This window comes from Nycticebus coucang, chromosome 10, assembly GCF_027406575.1.
Source record: "Nycticebus coucang isolate mNycCou1 chromosome 10, mNycCou1.pri, whole genome shotgun sequence".
Taxonomy (NCBI): Eukaryota; Metazoa; Chordata; class Mammalia; order Primates; family Lorisidae; genus Nycticebus; species Nycticebus coucang.
In genome coordinates this window covers 52563404-52582753 of record NC_069789.1, presented here as the reverse complement: position 1 = coordinate 52582753, position 19350 = coordinate 52563404, and the positions used below count along the sequence as shown (strand labels likewise).

General features: G+C 53.1%; 2 protein-coding genes across 4 annotated transcripts in view; one reads left to right on the top strand and one right to left on the bottom strand.

The window, feature by feature from the left end:
• Window positions 1–4924, top strand: part of CAMK1G (calcium/calmodulin dependent protein kinase IG) — a 28763-nt gene extending 23839 nt beyond the window's left edge. The window contains exons 8-13 of the mRNA XM_053607872.1: window positions 9–121; window positions 881–959; window positions 2492–2579; window positions 2813–3237; window positions 3780–3907; window positions 4036–4924. Of these exons, the coding sequence (XP_053463847.1) occupies window positions 9–121; window positions 881–959; window positions 2492–2579; window positions 2813–3237; window positions 3780–3870 (796 nt within the window). The 3' untranslated portion in view covers window positions 3871–3907; window positions 4036–4924. The remainder of the gene's footprint in view (window positions 1–8; window positions 122–880; window positions 960–2491; window positions 2580–2812; window positions 3238–3779; window positions 3908–4035) is intronic.
• A 951-nt stretch (window positions 4925–5875) lies between these two features.
• The window catches only part of LAMB3 (laminin subunit beta 3), a 40591-nt gene continuing 27116 nt past the window's right edge, over window positions 5876–19350 (bottom strand). For all 3 annotated transcript variants that reach the window (XM_053607863.1, XM_053607862.1, XM_053607864.1), the window contains exons 14-23: window positions 18302–18680; window positions 16674–16834; window positions 16320–16537; window positions 15839–16036; window positions 15201–15345; window positions 11297–11504; window positions 10752–10893; window positions 10215–10391; window positions 9339–9492; window positions 5876–6402 (exon numbers count right to left, since the gene is read on the bottom strand). In XM_053607863.1, the coding sequence (XP_053463838.1) occupies window positions 6266–6402; window positions 9339–9492; window positions 10215–10391; window positions 10752–10893; window positions 11297–11504; window positions 15201–15345; window positions 15839–16036; window positions 16320–16537; window positions 16674–16834; window positions 18302–18680 (1919 nt within the window). In that variant the 3' untranslated portion in view covers window positions 5876–6265. The remainder of the gene's footprint in view (window positions 6403–9338; window positions 9493–10214; window positions 10392–10751; window positions 10894–11296; window positions 11505–15200; window positions 15346–15838; window positions 16037–16319; window positions 16538–16673; window positions 16835–18301; window positions 18681–19350) is intronic.

Below are 19350 nucleotides of genomic sequence, written 5' to 3'. Positions count from 1 at the left end.
CATTGCAGGCTGTGTGGGTATCCCCCTTTCTACGAAGAAACTGAGTCTAAGCTTTTTGAGAAGATCAAGGAGGGCTATTATGAGTTTGAGTCTCCATTCTGGGATGACATTTCTGAGTCAGGTAAGGCCAATAGGTGTGAAAGACAGATAACGGGCTGGAGGCAGTGGTTGCCAAGAGGAAATTGCTTAACAAAGGATGACAGTCCTGGCTCTTCAAAGTCCCTGTAGATCTTACAGTTCAGGCTGCCAAGGAAAGTAGAGAAATCTTCATCTGCCTCAAAGGCCAGATAAATTATTTACATCTAAGGGCCATGTCTTTGTTTTTCTGTGGGAAGAACCACGGTATGCCTGGTAAAGTGGTAGCAGGGGGTGGCAGCTTAGAGAAGAGGCTAGGAGGGCAGAGCCAGGCAGCAGGGGAGGGTTCTGGGCGGGAGCAGCAAAACCAAGGGGCTAGACAGCAAGGAGTGCGCAACATTTCTGTACGTGAGAAGACGGTCCCTGCATGCTTGTGGGGCCTGTCAAGTGGAAATCAGAGCAGGAGCAACCCAGCACTCACATGTGTGCCCATGTGCCAGTGCTGGCCCGGGTTTTAGTGCAAATGCACGCACATGGGATGTGAGGCGCCTGGTGCCTCGTGACTGGTGATGTTCTGTGGTTCTGTGTGGGTGAGGCTCTTAGAGCCTCTCTTCTTTGGTGGTTTATGGTGGGTTGTTTTTAGGTGGTTTGAATTTTTTTTTCTTTCTCTTGTAAGCCTTTCAAAATTGCCTCTTTGGAAGATTAGCTAAAGATGCATTCACTGCCACCCACCAGCCCGGAAGTAAATTTCCATCAGTCATGAAATCTGGTCCTTAGTTGTTGTGTCTCTGCTTGTTCCCTTTAGCCAAGGATTTTATTTGCCACTTGCTGGAGAAGGACCCAAATGAGCGGTACACCTGTGAGAAGGCTTTGAGTCACCCCTGGTGAGTGAGAAGTGGGGTGGACCCCACACCCTAGCCTGGTGGTTCCCAAAGCCACGCTGACTTGTTCATGTCCTGTTCCCCTGAATCTGCTTGCCCTGAGCCACATACAGTTGTGACATTCAAGGAGCATGCGATTGTTCCTCAGGTCCAGGTGGAGATGCAAATAGCATTGAATTGAGCATGTTCGGACTTAACAGTGGCAGCTGAGTTGTCCAAGTCAAGTGCAGGAGATAGGCACAGCCAGGCACTGTCTTTCAGCTCTGGGACAGGATACAATACTCAGTACTAGTTACTCGAGAGGCACCACAAACAGGACATTCTGTCCTGTCCTTAAGAGCTTCATTTTGCTCTGGTTTCAAAGCTTGTTCTAGGTGAAGTGATTTAAGAACAATCACGAAGCAACCAATTGATAAAATAAGAAAAGAAAACCTTGAAACATCTTTTTTCATGTTACTCCCCCATCTCAAGAATTTACAATAGCTCCCCACTTCCCACTACCACAAACCTAGATTCCTTTGCCCTTTGGGTTTTTGCTAATCTGGTCTGACTCTTTACTTCCAGCTTCATTTCCCAGGATCCCCAACACACATTCTTTGCTCCAGAGAGACCCAAGAGCTATACCGCTCTCTCTGCCCACCCCCACACCAAGGTCCTTTCTAACTACATCTTGGGTCAGACCCTTCTCCCCACCTACAATGTCCTGACTCTTGCCCTATATGTGGCATCCTTCGGGATAGAAATCAGACTCTGCCCTTGCCCGAAGTCCTCACCCCTGCAGTCCATGCAGACCTCCCTATTTCTCTTTATTAATTTACACAGCTTACCCTAAATTACCCTACTCCATGGCATGGACAACACTCCACACCTAGACCATAAGTCCCCAGGGGTCAGGGCCAATATCACTTACTTCTCTGGCGGAGAAGTGTACACACAGCAGTGAGGACCACTCAGGAGACAGGTGAAGAAGAAGCTAACAGGGTAGGAAAGGAGCAGCCTGTACCGGGTGATTCTAGATGGTACTCATCAAGGAAGGCTTCAAGGAGGAAGTGGATTCTGAATAGGGTTTGGGCTAAAGGACAGTGACTACCTAACTGCCCAGTGATGCCAGGGTCAATAAACTTTTTCTGTAAAAGACCAGCTAGTAAATACTTGAAGCTTTGCTGGCCATATTATCTCTGTGGCAACTATTTAACCCTGCTGTTGTAGTACAAAAACAGCCAAGGACATACTTAAAGAAATGAGCATGGCTGTATTCCAATAAAACCTTCCTTACAAAAACAGGAAAGGGGGAGGTTTGGCCAACAGGCCATAGTTTGCAATCCTGCTCTGAAAGTTTTTGGTTTTGCTAAAGCATGAGCACACTGTGACCTGACCAGGAGAGAGAGGGCCCCAGCTTGCCACCCTTTCCTACTGCGGGCTGCCCTACTCCTGGCACTCTACTCAGTTTTAGGCAGGCCCACCAAGCACCATGCCCACCCCGGTTGAGTGTGTGTAGCCACCTGGTAGCCAGGGGTCCCCTCCTGCATCCACAGGATTGACGGAAACACAGCCCTCCACCGGGACATCTACCCATCCGTCAGCCTCCAGATCCAGAAGAACTTTGCCAAGAGCAAGTGGAGGGTAAGCTGCCCTGTCCGGGGGGAGCAGGCTGCCTGGGCCCCTGGAGGCTAGACTGGCGGGGGCTGGTATAAGGGCTTTCCTTGGGGCATCACCGCAGGCACTGGGGTTCACCATGCCTTCTCTGAAAGGAGAAGTGGGCACCCTCATTTCACGAGGCCAGAAGGCAAAGGGAAAGCTCAGGCCTGAGGCCTTCTAAGGATGTGGAAGGCCCGCAGCTGCTCTTGTCCCCCCAGCAAGCCTTCAACGCTGCAGCCGTGGTGCATCACATGAGGAAACTGCACATGAACCTGCATAGCCCGGGCGTCCGCCCAGAGGTGGAGAACAGGCCGCCTGTCACTCAAGCCTCGGAGGCCTCTAGACCCAGTTCCCCTGAGGTCACCATCACTGAGGCACCGGTCCTGGACCAGAGTGTGGCACTCCCAGCACTGACCCGGCTGCCCTGCCAGCACGGCCGCCGGCCCACTGCCCCTGGGGGCAGATCCCTCAATTGCCTGGTCAACGGCTCCCTCCGCATCAGCAGCAGCCTGGTGCCCATGCATCAGGGGCCCCTCGCTGCCCGGCCCTGTGGCTGCTGCTCCAGCTGCCTGAGCACCGGGAGCAAAGGGAAGTCCTCCTGCTGCTCCGAGCCCACACTCCTCAAAAAGGCCAACAAAAAACAGTATGTATTTGCAGCCAAAGACAGACCCAGCCCTGCTCAGCCTGATTCCGAAAGAACTTAGGCAAGAGAGGTGACAGCGATTGACAAGAAAGCCTCTCCTGCTTACAGGCAGCCCTGCATCAGGGGGCCAGGGAAATGCTCACTTGTGTCCCTGTCACTCACTGACAGCCAGTCAATGTCTCTGCCTCTACTTTGCACGTCTGTAAAATGGGTTGACTGAAGTGTATTTACCCACTCAGCCTGCCTCACAGAGGTGCTATAATCTAAATCTACAATTCAGATTATAAAAGCCTACAGATAACTGGGTGCACGTGAGTGTGGCACTAGATTCCTTGAGTTTCCAGAGCGTCTGTGTTTGGAGGAGGGAAGGGGTTGGCAGGACTTGGTTGTCTTGTATGTGTTTTCTGCAGATGCTTGAACTTTCTGAACCTCCTGAAGGGAGATCTGAGTGGATGCTGTAGGCACAGAGAACCATCCACCTCTCTCCAAAGCTTCTCCCTTCCTCAGATACTTCAAAGGCTTCTGCTTCATTTCCTTTCTAGGAACTTCAAATCAGAGGTCATGGTGCCTGTGAAGGCTGGTGGCAGCTCCCACTGCCGGGCAGGGCAGACTGGAGTCTGCCTCATTATGTGATCCCTGGAGCCCATGCTCATGTCACTGCAACTTTCAGGTGAGGACCAGAGGCCAGAGGTCCAGGGCTCATGGCCTAGGGAGAGAACCCCCACCAGATCTCAATGATGGGGTCTGCAGGGGCTGGAGATGGCAGTACCACCCTCATCTTGAACCCTTCTCCTGCAGGAGAGATGCTCATCTCTTCTCTGCCCTTCCAAACGTGGCATCTACCTGGCAGAGGGAGGACAGCAGAGCAAGTGGAGCAGGGCCTGGCAGGAGCAGTCTCTGTTCAGAAGCACCCGCCTGCTGCCGCCTGGGGCAGCCCCTCACAGAGGCCCGGGGGGAGCCCCACGGCATAGAGGCCTCCGTTAAAGCTGCAGGCAGGAGGAGGGCACCCACCGCAGGCTTCCAGATCCCCTGACCTGCCTGCTCTCTGCCCCCACACCCTACGTGCCGTGGCTCTGTGCAGTGTGCGTAGATAGCTGTCACCTGGGTTTGTGCTGTTTGTCGTGAAAAGCTTAATGGGCTGGCCAGGCTGTGTCACCTTCTCCAAGCAAAGCCATATGGAGCATCTACCCAGCCCCCGCTCTGCACATGCTTCATCCTCATGGCCAGAATGGGCTCACTGATGTAATTGCCTGCCCATCTGCACGAAGGACAGCTCCCTGGGGCCTGCCGTGAGCTCTCCAAATTCTGATCCCTAACTGCGGAATCAATTCTCACCTGCACTGAGACCCAGCCAACCAGTTCCTGGCCACACTTCTGTCCCCTCCCTCTGTGCCTCAATCTAAAAGCAGTGCCACACCCTCCAGGGTGGAATGGAAAGGCACTCATGACTAGGGACTGTAAGGTGTTTTATCCTGACCACATACCTTCCAGGCACACAACCAGTGAAGTTACTGGAAGCTGACTCTTTTCACTTCAGTCGGGAATTCTAATCCTGCCTCTGGGCCCCTTTCTCTCCCTGAAAATCAGGCTCCATGTTCTCGTCCTTCTTTAGTTTCTTCACCACCCCCAACCCCTCCAGCTTCATGCTCAGTGCTGTGCTCAATAAAATGGACATATTTTTCTCTAAGGCTTCATTTGGTTCTTTCAAACCCAGCAGAAGCCCAGGGACTTCTGAGCCTGCCTGGAGCGCAGAGGGCATGGACAGCTGAGGTCTGGGAGGGTCCAGCTGTGGCTGATGTGTTAGGACCATAGAGGGTGCCAGGCCCCCAGCAACGTGACTTACACAACTGACTCAGCTATTCCTCCTAACCCCGTGGGGAAGGCTCTGTGGATGCCCAGGCAGTTTGGCTCCAGCGGCTGTTCCCTTAATGACCATATTAGATGAGCATGACTTTGAGCGCCAGGTCTGCCTCACCTGCCTTATCTATGACCTTGAGTAAGTTATTTAGCCTTTTGTGCTTTGGTCTCTTCACTTTCCCATGGGAATAACAGTGCCACCTACATCATGAGCTAAGGCAGGCAATGGGCCCAGCATGATACTGAGTGAATAATTAAAATGACTGACATTGATCAAGAAGGGAATGTAGATGAAATGCCTGGCACAGTGCTTACCTGGGCCATGGTGAGCACACAAATGTTCACATCATTTCATATTCCTCCTCCTCCTCCTCCACACACACACACACACACACACATTCATTTACATCTGAGACCTCCACAGACACAATCTAGTCTTCGTCCTGTCTCTGGGAGTTTGGTGATTTTGTTACTCCGCTTCTCGGATTTCTATCTCCCGTCTGTAAAAGAGAAGCTATATAGCTGTTCACAGGTGAAGACCACTCTGCTGGCCTCTCAAGGACAGAACACTTCAGATCCCGGGGCAGAGGGGCCCAGTCCCCTAGGTTCAGGTGCCAAGCAAGCTGACGGTGCAGAGGGGAGCAAGCCAGGGGCTGGAGCAGAGGAGCACCCAGGAACTCCACAGGGGAGGAGAAACAAGTAGCAACGGCTCATCTTTCCCGCAGGAGAGATGCTCATCTCTAAGCTTTGCTTAGTGGGGAGATGAGCCACTCCCCAATCCCCTCTTTGAACCTCCGGGCTTCTTTCCAAAGGTTTTTATTGGGCTTTTCATTTTTACATTATTTTTAGTTAAGTGTTTGTGTTGGTCTAGGATTCGGCTATAACAGAGAACAAAGGACAAGGACACTGCCCGGCCCAGCTCCCTCGCCTGGAGAGCTCCTAGTCACGGTTACATGTCCACCTCCACCACTTCTGTCCTTCACATGTAGTTGTCCCAGCTGCTCAGGCTCAGCAGAAGCACAGGGTGACCTTGGCAGCCGCACACCGGGGGTGGTCCAGGCTGTGCCTCAGGCAGCAGCAAAGTCTCCTGGAGCTGGAAAGCATTCCAACCCAACCTACCCCCTAAAAGCAAAGGGGGCAGGTGAGTGGGGCCAGGAATGGGCCTGGAGCCTCACTTGCAGGTGGCATAGTAGAGCACACGTTCGTTGATGTGGTCTCGGATCTGCTCCACACGCTTCTCCAGCCCCGTCAGGTCTGCGGAGCGCAGCATGATGGCCTGACTGCCCCGCAGCAGCTCTGACTCCATATCTGAGGCAAATGAACAGCAGCGGGAGGAAGAGTTGATAGTGAGATACCCAAAGACTCCCGACCCCTCCTTCTCCTCCCTTACCTGGAGGAAGCTCATGCAGGAGAACCCCTGCCTCTACAGAGGAAATCTGGTCTCTACAGCAGGGACCCCTCCAGCCTCCATCCCATGCTTAGAACCTGGCAGGGGCCAGCCCTAGGAGGCCCCCATTCCTGATTATCCCTTTCCCCCACCCCCTCTCTGTTGTCCCAGACTGATGAGGGAAGCTACAGACACCAAGATTAGCAAGTTGACATTGGTGGACCCAGAAAGCTGCCCTCCCACCAACAATCCTCAGATGTGCACCTCAGCAAACCAACTGGCCAGGCGCCTAGAATTCCTCCTCACCCTCCCACCCCAAAGTGGCACTCCAGACAAATCTAGGCATCTTCCTCTGGTCCATTCTGCATGCCACCACCAGCTTGGGCCAGTCCAGCCTGGATCTTTTTCCTCTAGGCAGGAGTTTCTCTACCACATCCACAAAAGCTGATATTCAGCCTCAGCCTGAACTTTTCCAGAAATAGGGAGGGAGCAGGAACTGCCTCAGGAGGCTCCAACTTTTGGCAGCTCTGATTATTAAAAAAAAAAAAAAAAAATCTTCTCATGAAGCCAAAAATACGACCACTTCTTGCTTCCACCCAGTTGTCTCAGCTCTGTCTCCTGGAGGTACAAGAACGTATCTGCTCCGTTCCCACAAGACAGACCTTCACAGGTCTGAGATTTGATTGTCTCTAGGTTAAACAGCTCAAGTTCTTTTGTCCATTCCTCATCTGATATAATGGGTGGGTCATTCCCCCCATCCTGAAGTATACAGAGTTGGTCCATATGGCTTCTGAGGATGCAGGAGCCATCACTTGCACACCATCCCCTAGTGAGATCCCCTGAGCAGAGTAAAACAGTGTGATTTCCGGGTTGACATTCAGCCAGTGGGCACCCATATGGACCCACAGTTTGATAAAATATTGAAATATGTCCATAGTGGTTGTTAAATAGCTGCTGTTCGGTTATCCAGCCCCTATCCCAGGCTCCCCCCCCCACATAATTCTCCCCATTATCCAGCAATGAAAGGTAAATTCCTGACCAGGCTTGGTGGCTCAGGCCTGTAGTAATCCTGGCACTCTGGGAGGCTGAGGCAGGAGGACCCCTTGAGCTTAGGAGTTTGAGAGCACTCTAAGCAAGAGTGAAACCCCATCTTTACAAAAAATAGAAAAATTAACCAGGCATTGTGGTGGGTGCCTATAGTCCCAGCTACTCAGGGACTGAGGCAGGAGGATCAATTGAACCCAGGAGTTTGAGGTTGCTGTGAGCTAAGCTAAGGCTATTGCACTGTACCTGGAGCAAGAGAATGAGACTCTGACAAGAAAGAAAGGGAAGAGGGAGGCAGGAAGGGAGGGAGGAAGGAAAGAGAGAGAGAGAAAATTAAAAAGGAAGGAAGGAAGGCAGGGGAAGGGAAGGGAGGGAAGAGAGAGAGAAAAGAAAGAAAAGGAAAGAGAGAAAATTCCTGCAAGCACACTCATGTGTCAAGGCTACAACTTGACCTCTTCTGGTTGGTGGGCGTGTGCCACATCAGCCACTAAATACTGTTACTATCACCCCTGAGCTATTACTCCCCTTCCTTTGGCCGCTTTGTATTTAATAATTCTTTTGGTAGTAGCAAGAACTTGAGGGCTTATAACAAGCTTGCAGTTACTCAAAACTCTTGGGTCTTTCTCAGGTGAGCGACAATTCGTATTTGCTTATCACTCGCCAGTTATAAAGTATTGTCAGTGTCCCCAGCTACTGAGGAGCCAGGCCTCACCTGAGCTGCACTTGCAGGTTTAATCCCAAATAAGGCCCAAGTGTGAGGTTACTTTCCTCCTTATTTAATTTCATCCACTGGTTTCAGCCCATCCTTTTAGACTTTTGCTATCACCTTAAAATACTGGCTCTGCCGTCTAGTGTCTTAACTCCTTGTCACCCACAGCTTTGATAAAGAAATCATTCATCATCATTAAAAGAGTTGTGAACAAGGCCAGAGCAGGCACTGACCCGGCTGCTGGCTCCTTCCCTGGGGCAGAGCCTCTCGCCTTAGTGTCCCTTATGTCTCACAGCCTCACTGTGTCATCTGCACACTGACCCAACCTTCTCTGTGGGTCCACCTGGCCACCCAGAGAGATTTCTGCCAAACACTTCTGCTGAAATCCATAGAAACCCCGCAACATTCACTGGACACATATGCCTACTAGGCTATCATCCCATCTTAGAGACTGACCTTGGTTCTTGGGAGGCCCTCCTCCCCTTTCTGAGGAAACCTCAGAACCCTTTCAAAAGCTACTTCCAACATATCTCTGCTGCATCCAAAACCCCTGGGAGGTGCCCTCCTGCCTCCAGGACTGGCCACCCTCCTCCTCCTTAAACTGGAGGCCCAACACTGGACGCAGCCGCACTCCCCCCACAGCACCTCTCTCTTCATCAATCCTCCGATCTCCCATTCCTAGCCTCAGGGAATGCCTTGTTCCTTCTCATCGCCCTTCTCAGGCTGTCCCTTCCTCATCTTCACAGCCTTTCCCAGGCCTACACATCCTTCCAGGCCCACTTCCAATCTTATCCATTCTTACCTCCCCTGAGCATGTCTCTCTGCAATTATTTATCCTCTCAACCCTTAGAGCTCTTATTATTTCACAGACCACCTTGTCCTATTGAATACAGTTTGTGTATCTTGCAGGCAGTAGGAAGAATAGCCCCATCTGGAAAGGCCAAGCTGTGTGACTATCTTTGCCTTCCTGAGCCCGGTCATGTACCTCACACTTCCCAGGTGCTCAGGGCACTGACTTGACCTCATTCCCTGAGCACCTCTACGTTCATCCAGAGTTGGAGCTTTTGGGTGCCTGGCAGACCTCACTCTGGACCGTTCCCTCACCTTTCATCCTGTCCATCATCTCCATGGTCTCCCCAAACAGCTCTTCTGCCTCTGTTTTGACACTCAGGATTCGGCTGCCCTGCTCACCCAGAATGGGACTCCGACCCAACCGGTCCTTCAACTCAGCATATTTTTGCTTTATCCTCTCAAATCCCTGAAAGAGGTAGAACAATCTCAGTATCATCATTAGCATCCAAGGTCCCAAAGGCCTGTGCTCAAAACACTTGAGATCTCCCAAATCAACACATAATGATTTCCCTATTATTTCTTATTTCCCAAGAGGGTTGATTTTGCCCATAAAAACCCCAAGCCACAGATTCTGTCTTAAGCTTCTGCATTCCCCTCCCTCTGTCTCCAGCTCCTGTTATTTCCCACCTCACTTCCAGCACCATGTCAGACACATAATAGTGTGTTAATTTAAGCTACTACTTAATAGTGTAGCAACTTGGTCACTGCACCAAGATTGCAAGTGCCAATGTTCCTGGCCCTGGGGGAAGCAGGTGGTACATTTGAGACGCTGACAACAGCTCTTTGATCTTCTCTGTGATCTAATTCTGACAGTAATAGGAAGCCAGGAGATGCGCTCCTATTGGGTCTCAAGAGACCAGCTTTGCAGATGAGCATTAGGCCTATGGACAGGACTCCACCTCATCTGTACAGGGATCAGACTAGATCATCTCCAATGTCCGGCGCCAGCTACGCCAAAGGCAGCAGAGTGAGAATTCAGATGCCCCTCCAGGTGTAGGTTGAACCTGAGGTCCCCTCTGGTTCTCCAAGCACTGTTGAGTCCACAGCCTTATAAAATGCGCAAAGTCCTCTCCTGCTCAGGACCCCTCACTGCTGTGCCTCACCAGGCTGACTCTGCCCTTTTGGTACCTCCTGTGCATTCAGCGCACGCTCACTGGTCCTGTCTGCAAGCTCCTGGGCTTGGATGGCCTGTGCCCTCTGCTGCTGGGCCTGGCGGCGGAGCTCCCCCATCCGTGCCCAGAAGTCACCCAGCTGTTCCATCATGCCTGTCACCAGCCTTTCCGCTGGCCCCAGTACCTGCTGAACCTTTATAGAAAGAGAGAGGAGATGCGGGTTTGGGGTGAGTCTCCCAGGCAGAGACCTTCATCCTCATCTTTTCTTCAACTAATCAGGCAGGAAAAACTCTGTCCAACCAGGATGCCATGGCTGTCCCCACTCCTACACCCCTGTATGTCCACCAACAACCTGGCCTCTTCCTGTTCCAGCCCAGCTGACACCCAACTCCTGCCGCAGGTCAGAGTTCACCTGTGCCTTCTGCACCCCAGCCACGAGACCAGAAAACCCATAGTTCAACGTCTCTGGAACCCCAGTGCAGCTTCCATATGGTCAGTTTCTGGTATCTTCTATGCCTCATGCCTAAATCTGTTTATTCCCATAATACCTCACCTCAGCAACCCTGTCTTGGATAAGCTGAAGGGAGCGGCTGGTGCCTTGCAAGGTGTCCTGAGCCTCCTGCAGTGCCACCGTGCCCTGCCGCAGGTTCCCGATTACATCCTCCACCTGGCCCTCCACCGTGTGGGCTCGGCTCCTGGGTGAGGGAAGCAGGAAGGACAGGAGAGAGAGAATGAGTGAACAGGGAATGAATAAATGTGTGGGGCAGATCATTCACCAGTCCATGGGAACACCCTTCCCAGCAAGACGAAGAGTAAGGGAGTATTAACTCAGTGGCTTTGACACCCCAGGATCCCACCAAACTGACATGATGGATGCCAATGTTATACCTGAGATATCCTCTGGCCTAGCTTCCAATAAGGAAGACAAGGTCATGCAAGTAAACTTTAACTTGGACTTGGTGTATCACTTAGCCACCCCCACAACAGTTAGCACCCCTCCTGTCTCCCTGCCCTCTGCACCCCTCTGGACTAACAGGGTTGGGGAGTCTAACACCAGCCGAATCCTGCACAGCAAGAAGCCCAGGGCTAAGCCCAAACCTGGCCTGCTCAGCCTCAGCCTGGAGCCTACGGGCCCGGGCAATGTCCTGCTTGGTCTGGGATAGCACCAGGTCCACGTTGGGGAGCTTGGCTGCGATGGCCTGGATCTCGTTCATTTTCCGCAGGACTGTTGCTGAGTCTGTGGGTAGCCACAGGGCCAGCACGGCCTCACTGACCTCCTGGATGGTGGCTGCATCGGTGTCGGGATCTGGAAGACAGCCACCCATCATGTGTGAGAGCCCACTCACCTCCCCAAAGATCTGAGGCCACTCTGAGCAGCCCCCACAGCAGAAGTCACTCACTGACAGCCTCTGCTATGGTACCCCAAGGAGCTGCTGCCCCTCTCAGCCAGACTCGGGCTCCCACTCTCTGGAAATGTCTGGGAATGCTGTAGGAGCATGACTGTCCATGCTCCATGCCGGGGGTGGGAGGAGGCATGGAGAGGGGGTGTCAGCACAGCTGTGGCAACTCAGTGTCTGATGCCACAGGAAGCTGCGGTCTGGGGAGAAAGAGGCGGTGCCAGACAGCTGGTACTGAACAATGCCTGAGGCACATGCATCCTCAGCCCGAAACGGGGAATAGCAGCCAGGAGCTGGAGCTGCTTCCTTGGCAGGAAGACCCCTGCCCCACACCCCTCCCCTGGCCGGAGTGTTCATTTTCACAAAGGCAGATAGGAATGACCTGGTCTTTGCTGGAATGTCCCCTTCTCAGAGGGGCCAACCCCAGCCACCCAAGCTAGAATTGCAGCCTCCACCCCAGATCAACATCCCTTTTCCTCCCTCCCTGCCACATCTCTCTCTCTAGCACTTAGCAACACCCGCCTCTGAACACTGAACTCATTTTTCTGGATTTCTGTCTCTTTCCCCATGAGAATAAAAGCTCTATTAGGGCAGGAACTGGGCTTTGTGCACAGCCACACCCAGGCCCCAGCCCTGGGCTGGGCACTGGGAAGTCTCAGCATCTAAAAGTGAATGAATGACCAAAAACGCACCACATCCAGTTCTCCCCTTTTCTACTCAAGCAGCCTAGGGCAAGTCAAGAGGCTTCTCTGAGTGCAGTTTCCTGATCTGGGAAATGGGAATAACCCAACCTGAGGGTATAACATGAAATAATCCATTAGCAAGAGTCATTACACCAACTCTGGGTCATAGAACAAGGACAGAGATGACATCTCCTCCCCCATCTCTCCCTGTTCCCTTTTACAGATTCTCTGGTATTGAGGTGTTAGGGAAGGGGCACCCACCTTCCAGAACTCCTCTGGGGTCCCAGGCCCAGCCTCATTCCACAACCAGAGGATTTCCTCAGCAGCTGGCTACACAGGTCCCATTTCCAGCCCCTCCCCACACCAACTAGAAGGACATTCCTGCAAGGTGTAAGCCACACCCGTTCACTTCTGCATCCCTTAAGGGATGCGTGCAGCAGCCCACTGCAGGAGCCCAAGTGCAGCTGTGGCTGAGTTTAACTCAGTGGGTTTATGCCAAGTGCAAGGTTTCACAAGGCCCCTCACATGCAGACCATCAACCCTTCATCTAACCCAGAGCCCTACTCTCAAAACAAGGTTTCACACACTCCACCTCCAGAAAGCCTCCCACGAGGACCATGTGCCTGCTCAGCTCTGGCCCTGCCTTTATCCTGCATTGCTTCAGCCACACCAAGGGAGTGTGTCACACACCAAGCCTGTGTGACATTCAGCTTCATGGCCTTCTGAGAACCAGGGTGGGATCAGCAAATATATCCCGCTTCGAACAATAGTGTGGGAGGAGTTAAGACTGCAAATCAAATTAGACCCGGTCTCTGCCCTTCTGGTGCTGGAAATCCACTGGGAGGGACAGGGGCCTAAACAAGAAAGCACCACACTGAGTCAGGAGGCAGGTTCAGGTGCTGGGATGGCCCTGGGCGGGCCTGGCCCAGGCTGATAGCCCCAGGGAGACTTCCTGGGATGCCAGAGAGGGTTTTTAGAGGATGAGTAGGAGTGAACCAGATCTGGAGGGGCAGGGGAGGGCAGAGGAACAATATTAGCAAAAGCCAGGAGGCCAGCGTGTGCACGTGTGTGTGTCAACCCCACAGTGTGACAACTTAGAGCCTGAAGATGAAGCGAGACTATTAGGCTTGGCTTCTGCTCACATCACCTCCAAGGTGGGTGCCTTCAGGCAAGCTGCCTAACCTCTCTGTGCAAAGGGGAAGTAATAACAGTCCTTAGCTCACACAGTCAGGATTAAATGACAGAATACATGCAAAGCATTAGGGACAGGGCTTGGCATTCTGTAACAACAACTTCATGAACCTTAACTGTTCGTTTTGCCAATTCCATTTGAAGAACTAGGAGAGACGATGACTCTTCTTCCTGCACAGACCCTCTACCCTCTCTCCCACACCGTGACCTTGTACCCAACAGCACCCAGCACCTACTGCACCAGGACCCTGGAGACTAGAACTTGCTGCTATGATGAAATTTCCTGGGTCCCTCCCTGGGTCCAAGCTTCCCTCAGGCCCTGCTTTTTCTCTCTGCCCCTAGCCTCATTCTAAGACTTGACCCAGACACAAGTGTAACTGAGAGGACAAAAGGGGCCTGGCGGCTCCCCACTGTTCACCAGAGCCTGGGTGGTTCCCCTACAGGAGAGATTTCCAACCCACCTCCCAGCCCTGAGGCCAGGGCCCAGGCTGAGGTGAAGGCAGGATGAGTGGTCATTTGGCCCCACTGGACTTGCCCTGGGGCAAGACTCCCTCATCCCTAAGCCTGAGTCCCAGCCCTTGGCCTGTCCTGTCATCTCCATTCGTTGGGTACCATCTTCTTCCATTGTGAGCCTCATAACCTTAGGCAAGTCATGGGACCTCAGTGGATCCTTCCTGCCTTTCTCTGACCTGCCACCTGCACTTGGGAGGGGGCTTCAGCCTATTTGGGCAAAAACACTGTAGTAGCAGTGAAGAGCCACTGTCATTATGCTAAGCCCCCAGCTTACATTACCTGGGCTGCCAGCCAAGCAAATTCACTGGCAGGAACCAGAAACCTAATAATATCAACTTTCATTTCTGAGGCACCTTTAGTTTTTCAAAACTCATTCTACATCAGTTATTTGATTCTCAGAATAAACTGTAAATACTACCATCCCCATTTATAGAAGCAAAAGATGAGGCAAAGAGAAACGCAACCTGCCCAAAGTCACACAAGACCCCTAGGTCCTGTCCAGGGATCTGTCCATTGCATAGCCCTTCCTTGCTCCTCAGGGCAGCCAGGGAGGAGGTACAGCTCAGTGATTCCTTCTGCCAGTGTCTGGCCTTATGCCGGGTGATCGGTAGCAAGGCGGACAGACGACTATCCTTGCCCTCTTGGAGTTTACAGGCTAGTGGAGTGACAACCCACCCATAGACAAATGCACACGTGTGAACGGTGCAATGCAGGTAAGACTCCAACAGGGAATGGGACAGAAGGGGGCAACCACAGAGAGGGTGGTTAAGAGAGGCCACAGGCAGTAGCAGCCTTGGAAAGAACATTCCCGGCAAAGGTCTCCAAAGTGGGCGAGAGGCTGACAGGTTTGAAGACAGCCAGGGAGTGGAGAGAGATAGACAGAGGCCAGACTTTGTAGGCCCTGGTGGGAGTTGGGAGTTTATTCCAAGGACAAGGTGAAGCCACTGAAGGATTGGGAGTGGGGTATGATGGTCCTACTTATAAAAAGATGTTTCCAGTTGCTCTGCTGAGGATGAGAATGGGTCACAAGGGAGCAGGAGAGAGGCAAGAGAGCAATGAGAAGGCCGTGACAATGGTCCAGAGAGGCAATGAAGGTCTGGGCCAGGTTGGTGGCAGGTGTGGGGATGAGGAGAGGAGGTGGGCAGAGGAGGAAGTGAACGTGAGAGTGAGGGACAGGCAGGAGGCATCAGCCAGAGGCAGAATGCAGACCAGCCTCACCTGCGAGGAAGTCCCGGACCTGCTGGATGAGGAGCCGCATGCGGCGGACGTCTTCTTCCATCTGGGAGCGACTGGTGCTCACCTGGGTCTCCAGGCGCTGGGCATCTGACTGGACCTGTGCAGCGGCTTCCTCGGCTGCCCTGATCTGCCAGCACACACCACCCGTCACCAAGGAGCCTCTCCGCAGCCTCCCAGCCTTCTGTGGGTCCTGCTCCACTCCAGGGTTCCTCAACCTTTCTTATCTCACAGCACACTCGACACTATAGTTAAACTGCCGCAGCACACTTAAATTATGTCGATTAAAAAATTTTTTTAAAGAATATACTTATTGCACTTTGAACTTTTAAAAATAATTTAATTAATGATCTTTAAAGATTTTCCCAGCCACAGCACACTAATTGAAAATCATCTACTTAGGAAGCATCTGTAACCAGCCCCAGAAGAAATATGTGGATATTGGATTAAACAAACAAACAAAAAATAACCCAAAACATTGACTCCACACACTGATGCTTGCTGTGGGACCTTGAGCAGGTCACCTAACATCTCTGGGTTTTGGTCTCCCAAGGATAAAATGGAAACTGAATTGCCCAGGGGCTCCATCCTGCCTATGCCCACCCGCCTCACCACACACCTACCATTTGCCTGGTCTGCTGGAGCTGGGCATCAAAGCCCTGCAGCTGCTTGGCCACCTGCCCCGCCATCCGGAAGGCCCCACCAGCCCTGGGAAAGGCACCCCTGCAGTGGGAGCCGCAGGCCGTGCCATTATCTCGGGGACACAGCTCACCAGGGCATGCTCCTGGGGTGCAGGCCTTCTGCCTAGAGCCACCGCAGAGCTAAGGAGAGATGGGGCATTAAAGAGGCCACCCAAGCAGGGCCCCTCAACACCCACTTCCAGCCCACACTCAGGAAACAAACAGCCACACATCTCCTTGACAGCCAGACACCAGAAACTTATTTCCTTTGCAACTGCTGGGCATATAGTGAGGGGCAAAGGTCAGGATGGATGGAGTGTAGGATAGGTGTCTCATGGGGCAGGTCTTGCCTTACGGCAAACAGGGGGCAGCAGTCATGTGACTAGCTGGAGTTGAGGCACCAGGGGGTTGACTCCTGAGTCACCTTGTTGATGGTGGGTGTCAGGTCGGGTAGAGAAGCCATCTCTAGCCTCAGTGCAACGAGCTGGGGGCCTCCAGCGCCTCCTCCTCCTGCCTGTACCTTCAGCCTCTCTGCCTCCTTCCGGCTGTCCCTGAGCTGGCGCAGCAAGCGGGAGCTGTCGGAGACCTGCTGAGCAGCCTGGGATGACCGCTCATAGCCTGTGGTCAGCAGCCGGAAGGCTCCTGTGGGAAGAGGGGAGGGACCAGTGCTGCTCCTGAGCCTGGCCGCCTGGAGAGGCCAGAGCAGGAGGAGCCGTAGCATGCCACGGTCCAGGCAGCAGCAGCAGCACAGGGGGCTGTCTGAGAGCCCCTTCCTCACCTGAAGGATCGGCACTGCTGAATTTTTCAAACTGCTGCCTCTTGCTCTGATACATAACCAGGAGGTGATTGAAGCTTCTGTCCAGATTCTCCAGGTCTCCTGGGAGGGACAACACCTCCTCCTCTAGAGGCAGGTCCGGCTGCAGGCCATGGAGAGTTCGCCTGAGGTGGGAGAGAAGCTTTCACTAAAATATAAGAGGGGGCTGTGTCTCCCCAGAGCCAGCCATCCTCTGGGAGCAACTGCTGAGTCAAGACAAGCAGAGGCCTTCGGCAAGCAGGGCAGAATGCACAGGCCAGAGACAATTCCCCAGACAGAGGCTGGGAGTGCCCGCCAACCTTCCTCCACACCTCTGCATGTGGGTCCCAAAAACCCTCTTCAGCCACCTTTCCTGATCTCCTCCACCTCTCCCTGCCCCTGGGTTCGGTGAGAAGTGTCACCCTGACCCCTCCTCCTACCTCTGTGCAGGCTGATTTCAGTGGCCACCTGTACAGTGTGGCTCTCAAATCCCTCTTCTATAGTCCACAATTCCCACTGACCTCCAGACCCCACCACCGCTGTCCACTGGTCACCCTCTGAAAGGGGCTCAAGGTCCTGGAGCTCTTGAAGATTCCTCTCTCCCCATACCCTGTGCAGCTCCAGCAACCCAACCACCAACTACCTTCCACAAGCCTCACTTCCTCTACCTCCAGGCTGCACTCAGGTCTAGGGTGCCCTTCCGTGGAATTCACCCCACCTGTGTTTCCAGCCTACTGAATGCCTCAGACCGACTACCCAAATTTGAGACTTGGGTCAGATGACACTTCTTCCGAAGCCTGGCATGAGCGCCCCTCTTTTGGAGTTTCTCTCTTACAACACGCATCACATTACAGTTCATGGTTCACACACCATTCTCCCACACATGAGCATCTTCGGGGCAAAGACTATGTCACATTAACTTCAATGCCCCCAATGCCTCATAATGGATGGTTAAGAAAATATGTAGAGTGAATCAAAAAAAGAACGATTCCCAGCATTGGCTCTAGCCCCTCTGCCAAGGCTGCTGAAAGAGGCTCTAGCACACCCATGAATCATAAAACCTCAGTTTTCATTCTTCTCGGGCTGCCTTTTCTCCACCGCCAATCCCACACCTGGAAGGCTCTGTGCGCCCTGGGAAAGCCAGAGCTGAGGGAATGCAAACTAATCACAGGAGCTTTCAGAAGGACTCCGCTGGTGGGCTGGGGTGTGGGCAGGACTGCTTCCATTGCAAAGGCAAATGTGAGTTATTTTTAGAGCCCCTGCCTCTCGGATGCCCTCCACCAGGGTGACTAATCCAGAACTGGCTCTCCCACGGGCCCACCAGGCACGTGAAAGCACGCAGGGCTTGGGCTCTAGGTCTGCATTCTGAGTGCCGGCTCTGCCCTGGGGGGCCACATGGCTCTGTCACTTCACTTCCCTGCCTGTTTTCTCACCTATGGGACAGAAGAAATACCCCCCCACACCAGCCTCCCAGGCCTGCAGCGATGTAGTTAAGAGAAAGAGCACACATGCCTTGAGCAATGCGACAGGCTATAAAGAGGACCAGCATGACCCCCTTGTGGGCACCCAGGTGGCGTAATTCCACTAAGTACTTGGCAGGGAAATGGAATTACCTGATGGAGGAAATGTCATTGGCTACCTGGGCCACCTCCTGCTCTGTGACCGAGGCACTGCTGAGAATTGCTCGGATCTGCTCGACCTTGCTCTTTGTGTCTTGGATCCGGGAGGCCAGGCCATGGTCCTCCAGACCCGGCCCTGACCACAGGCTGGCAGTGGCATTGCGGAGGTTGCCCAAGCGCAGGGCCTGCTCCCGGAGGTCCGCATCGTAGGTCTGGAAGCAAGGGTGGCAGGCCACACACACTGGGTAGCGATTGCAATAGCCTCGCTGGCACTGGTCACAGCGGGGCCCAGTCAAGCCAGGGCGGCAGAGGCAGCGGCCAGAGGCTTTGTCACAGCCCTGGCCCTCTGTTCCCCGGAAGTCACAGTCACATGCTAGGGCCAAGAGAAAAGACAGTCAGAGACCAGGGGCCAGAGGGCCCTGAAGAAAATATATGACCCGAGCATCCTTCTACAGGGCTTAGAATAAAAGCCATGGTCCCAACAGCAGTGAGACCCACCACATGCCAGGCACCACTTGCAGTCACACATGCTCACTCATCTGATCTAACTCTGGAGGTTAGCTGCGCTGATCTTCCCACTTTGTAGATGAGGCAACTGTGGGGCAAAGAGGGTAAGTGCAGTATGCCTTCTCCCCCAGAAGAGCAAACTAAGCCCAAAGAGGGGACGTGACCTGCTCAAATCACTAGGTAAGGGGGAGGCAGAGCTGAGAGCAGAGCCAGCCCTGCAGGCTGCAAGTCCTGTACTCTTGTGGCTACATCCGACTGCCCCCTCTGGGAGATGACCTTTGCCTCCTCCAGACTCACTATCTCCATCTTTGAAGAGGGAGAAATGTCCTCCCCTCCTTGCTACTTCCCTACAAATGGCTCCTGGTAAATGCTCTTTCTCAGGGAAGTTGAGAGCAATGTTGGGGAAATGTAGAGACATTTCCAGACAACAGACCTGCCTTGGAGGCTGGGACCAAGCTGACCAGCCAGACCACATGCACTCGTGGGGTTGCCCAGGCCCACACCACATGTGTCCATGTGGGATTTCCTGCTGTACC